The sequence below is a fragment of the Mangifera indica genome, chromosome 4 (genome assembly GCF_011075055.1).
Source record: "Mangifera indica cultivar Alphonso chromosome 4, CATAS_Mindica_2.1, whole genome shotgun sequence".
NCBI lineage: Eukaryota > Viridiplantae > Streptophyta > Magnoliopsida > Sapindales > Anacardiaceae > Mangifera > Mangifera indica.
In genome coordinates, this window is record NC_058140.1 from 4,831,115 (window position 1) to 4,836,642 (window position 5,528).

The 5,528-nt window shown below is 32.3% G+C and overlaps 2 protein-coding genes across 2 annotated transcripts; one reads left to right on the forward strand and one right to left on the reverse strand.

The window, feature by feature from the left end:
* Nucleotides 1–890: 890 nt before the first annotated feature.
* Nucleotides 891–1,724, forward strand: LOC123213678. Its single transcript, XM_044633148.1, has one exon. It carries the CDS (start codon nt 891–893, stop codon nt 1,722–1,724), a length of 834 nt encoding a protein of 277 aa, XP_044489083.1.
* A 1,144-nt stretch (nt 1,725–2,868) lies between these two features.
* Nucleotides 2,869–4,917, reverse strand: LOC123213679. Its single transcript, XM_044633149.1, has 5 exons — nt 4,797–4,917; nt 4,383–4,619; nt 4,251–4,271; nt 3,593–4,175; nt 2,869–3,484 (listed from the first exon to the last, which is right to left on the reverse strand). The coding sequence occupies exons 1-5, from the start codon at nt 4,915–4,917 to the stop codon at nt 2,869–2,871; spliced, it is 1,578 nt and encodes a 525-aa protein (XP_044489084.1).
* Between the last annotated feature and the right edge of the window lie 611 nt (nt 4,918–5,528).

Genomic DNA, 5,528 nt, shown 5'->3' on the forward strand with positions numbered 1-5,528 from the left:
TAAAAGATATTAAATAGGTAAGCTGTCAGTAGACAACACATAAATAAGAGGAAAAGATTCCCCTTGTCTCCATTATCTCATAAACATATATCAGGTATATGGTCCCAGAATGAAGGTAAATTGAACTGAAGAATTCATTTCTAGACCTTCTTAATTCCAAAAGAAGGGCAAAAATGGCTGCTTCTTACCACAACAATTTTCCCGCTAAAATATCAATATAACCTTTGACTATATAAATTTTAATGAATTGAGGTGATATTTATTCTAAAAAATTATCCATTAAGCCCAAACCCAATTCAGAAAAATCACAGGCCATCTTTATATTTGAATTCCATTTGAGTTGTGTGGTGCTATGTCAAATTAATTAGATTACTGCTAACCAGAGATCTAAATCTATTCTCATGATACCCCCATGGTGTATAAATTTCAATACCTGCTTATAGTTGCTTATTCTTAGTACCTGATTCTACAAATTTATACATTAAGTATGCACCAGTGCACAATCATCATGTTTCCTGCCGGAAACCAGGCCAAACTGGATTGCTCTCCATTGTACAGTTGCAGGGGAGACAGGCTCAACATCATCCATGCATCACATGGTTTGTGGATCAATGAGAGAAGAAATTATTTATTTTTAACTTATGAGAAGATACTAGTGTGGTCTTGAAGCTATGAAAAGAAAAGTCAGGGAGCTGGTGGGAGACATTGCATAAATGTAGCCAATATAATGTTCAGATCCAAATCTGAAATCATGTTCCTAATTGAATAAGCACAAGAGATTCCTTTTGTCTCTTGTATTCATTATATATATAGAGCATATGGTTAGGAAATGAAGGCAAATTGAACTGAACAATCTATTTCTAGGCATTTGCAATTCCGAAGGAAGAAAAATGGCCCCTTCTTACCATACTCGCTCTAACAGTCTTCCTTCAAGACCACACCCAATTCACTCAGAACTTGATCAACATGTGAGCAGATTCCGGCCTTCTCAAGCTACTTCTACTTCATCATCATCGATAAGCCATGAGATAAATGGTCTTCAAGATTTGCATGATTGTGTCGACAAGTTGCTTCAGTCAGCATCGCTTCAACAAACTTTAGCTCAACACGAGCAAAAGAAATGGGTTGATGAGTTGTTGAATGGATCTCTTAGACTCTTGGATATTTGTGGTATTGCTAAGGATTCGTTGGTACAAACCAAAGAAGCTGTACAAGGACTTCAATCAATTTTCCGCAGAAGAAGATATGATGATATTGAGCTTACCAGTGAGGTTAAGAAATACTTGACCTCCAGGAAGTTAGTAAAAAAATCCATCCAGAAGACCTTGAAGAATTTGAACCAAAGATCCTCTACAATCGGTGTGGAAAATGAGACAAGCGTCATGTTAAGAAAGGTTGAAGCAGTCACTTTAAATGTGATCGAATCGTTGTTGTCTCTTATCTCAGGGCCAAGGGCTCCATCAAAGCTAAGAGGTTGGTCATTGGTTTCCAAGTTAATGCAGCCAAAGGGGGTAGCATGCAAAGAAACTGACATAAATGAGTTTGAAAAGGTAGATGCTGAATTGTCTATTATCATTGCTTACAAGACAAGCAAATCCGATAGCATTCAGAACCAACTTAAAGAATTGGAGTCAAGTATTCAAGATCTTGAAGAAGGAGTTGAGTCCTTGAACAGGCGTATGATCAAAACCAGAGTCTCTCTTCTCAACATCCTTAACAATTAGATTACAAAATTTTGATACTCTATACTTGTACCTCAATCAAATATGTTTGTATATTCTATTGATAATAAACCATTTAGAAGCAGAAACGGTTTTTTGCCTCTAAATCCAATCTTCCCTTTTTTTCCCCTGAAGATCATTTACTTTTACTGCTAAAGATGATTGATTGATTATACTTGATTTCTATTTCGTTGGAGCTGAAACTAGCATTCTACCAATAGCAGTCTTGATTTATATTTCTTTATTCACTGTTTACCTCATGAATGATTAAACTTGACTGCTGAAATGATTGAACCTTGTTAGAAATTAGTAAAAGAAAATGAATAAAAGAAAATTTGAGTAACTTCAATTTGCTTTGATTTAGTATAGTTTAACCTATGAAAGCCATATCAATACTACTTGTTTTTCGATCAATCAATAGTTCAAGGCCATTGGTAAGAAATTATTAAATAGGCATAAGTGTGTCAAGATTCCAATTGTCTCCAGGTGGCTGATAGGAAAAAATCAATTATTGGGGTTCACATGGTAGTCAACTGCAGTAACATAATTTGTGCTGGCTCTCCATGTGTTCGGATAATATTTCTGACGTCTGGAAATGGACATGATAGACCTTGCTCTTCCTTGAACATCAATCAGTAGGCAATTTATCATCCTGGGGTAAAAAGGAAATTATAATTGCTCAATAGTCACAGGCTAGGTAGCACAGAAACGGAAACGTGGAAACGTATTTCCTTAAAAAAGTAGGAAACGGAAACGTGGGGAAACGTGTAAATATAAAAAATATAGGGTTTTTTTTTATAAATATGAAATTTTTATAAAAAATACAATAACCTATATTTTAATTAAAAAAATAAAACAATTAATTTTTTCCAACCAATTTAAAATAACATATAACAAAATAATTTTGTACCAAAAATAAATTACAAATTCAAGTTCTTAAAACATGTATGTATAAATTAAATCAATACTTATATATTCATCTTTTAAAATGGAAAATAAACATGTATATAAATCAATATATTTTATCACAATATAAATAAATCAACCTACAAACTCAATATTATTTCATCAAAATAATAATTTCCAAGGGTCAATATCAAAGTCATCAAATAAAATATAATAAAAAATTTAAAAAATAGTAAAATATTTATTGTATTTTCTCTATTTGATCATTCTCCTTATCCATTATGTCATTTGCATCTTCATCGAAAAAAACAGACTCTAATTCTGGTTCATTTAATGACAGGTTGGCTAACTGAAGAACTCTCACCTCTTCCATACTCCCAAAGTCATCTCCACCAACATCCCACATCTTCTTCTTACCATCATAATACTTAGAGTTAACCCTTGACAATAAACGAAGATTGTTATGAACAAAAACCAAATCTTCTGCACGTTTTGGAATTAATTTATTCCTTCTAATTGAATGAATGAAGGAATAAGTACTCCAATTTCTTTCACAACAAGAGGAGGAACTAGGTTGTCCAAGTACTCTGAATGCTAACTTTTGAAGCAATGGAGCATTTGAACCAAAACATGCCCACCACTTCATCGGTTCTGTATTAAATCTAGCACCAACTGAATCAGGATCTTCAAACGGTCCACTTTTGAGAGAGAAGTTAGCACACTCATCCAATGCTTTAAAACGCTCATCTTCAGAAAAGATCCTTCTAAAACATTTGTTTCTCTCAATAGATACTTCCCCATCCATATGAGGAGGCACTCTACCTTCACCTCCTTCAAGCCACTGTTCACTATAAAACCTTCATAAATAATAGATATATCAAATAATTAACAAATTAATACCCAATTTAATAAATAAATATATCAAATAAGTATGAAAGAAATATATAATTCAATTAGATATTTACCTTGGATTCAATGAATGAGCTAGACAATGGAGTGGAGTATTACTTTTTGCCCAACGATCATAAAGAATACTATAGATCACTGAATAGAAAGGAGAATCTTGGGTAGAAAATTTTCCTTCATGTTCATAAATAACTGATTTAACTTTTTCAATCATAGAATCCCAATTCTCATAAATCAAATGAAGACATGACTTATTTGTATCACACATTCGAATCATATTATAAATCGGTGCAGTAAAAGCAAGAATGTAATTGACCTTCGCCCACAAATTCTCATCCAACACCTTATCACGAACAAATCTTGCTTTGCCTTGATCATCTTCTCTATATTGTCCCCATTGTTCACTTACAATCATTGATTCTAGAGCACCCTTAATTAATTTAAATCTTTTGAGCATAACAACAACAGAAGCAAAACGAGTGTCTGCAGCTGAAAGTAATTTCAAAAGACTAAATCGATTAAACATAGCCAATCGCATTGAATGGTTCATTATGAAGTTTTTAATTACCATAACATCACCATAAACATCAGTTATCCAATGACATTCATCATATGTCTCTTGATTAGATTCCACATTTTTAGCTGCACATATATTTTTCAAAGCTAGATTCAAAGTATGCACAACACATGGAGTCCAATAAATATGTAGAAACATACCTTCAATGATTTCCCCAGCACCTTTACAATTTTTAGCATTATCAGTTATTACTTGAACTACTTTTTGATGACCAACCTCATCAATTATCTCCTTCAATAAATTAGCAATGAAATATTTATCTTTAACTTCACCTGCACAATTAACAGCTTTAATAAACATCAGGCTTGATTCACAAACTACCATGAAGTTAATTAAAGGTCTCCTTTGTGGGTCACTCCATCCATCACTAACAATACTAACCCTTTTTTCCATCCAAGTGCTTTTAATAGGTTCCAATAACCTTTCCACATTTGTTTTCTCTTGCTGAAGTAGTGTAATTCTTAATTTATTGTACCCAGGAGGCACATAACCACCCAATGAATGATTAGCTGCAAATGAAAAGGCACTAATATAGTTTGGATTCCTAGCAAAATTAAAAGGGAGACCACCAGTGTAAAACATTCTAGCAATTTTCTCATCTAATTGAGCTCTAGTTTGTATGTCAAAAGATTTAGCAATAGGAGAATCATCAACTTTTCTCTTCTTTAAAAAAAGATTTGACCCACTCGGTAACGGTAAGGATAAAGACAATGATTGATTTACATTAGTAGTACTACTAGGCAATGACACTTCCTTAGGTTGAGAATTATAAACCTTATTGGTAGCTTCATCATCTAATTTTCTCATTTCTACTAAATCTTCAAATTTCACTTTAGAACAAGCACCGATTCCTTTCCCCGTAATTTTTAATAGGTGAGCTTTAACTCTAGTATAAGTCCCTTGCCTTCTTTTCTGACAAAAATTACAAACCCATTTGCATGTACCCCCTGATTCTCCAAGTTTCTCAATTTTTGTGACATATTTCCACAATGGATTTTGGTCTTCATCATTATTCTTTTTTGCAGAACCCACACTACTACTACTACTTTTAGAATTTGAATTTTCCTTACCAGTAGCAGAATCAATTAATGATTAACTCAAATTCAGTATCACCAACAATTTGCTAGAATTTATCAAAAAAATCAACCAAATCACATAAATCACCGACTATTCTTCTTGGCAGCTTACTACACAACTGAAATAAAAGCACAAATTGGAAACATAAATAAATCAATTTAATTATAAGAAAACTTTTATCTATAAATAATATTCAAATCAAACAAGAATAACTAAATTACAAACTATAAAATTATTCGATTAAATTATATAAAATCAAATATTCAATAATTATTAATAAAATAAATTATGGATTATAATTACAAATTATATTCATGATATATATATATATTGCAAAAATT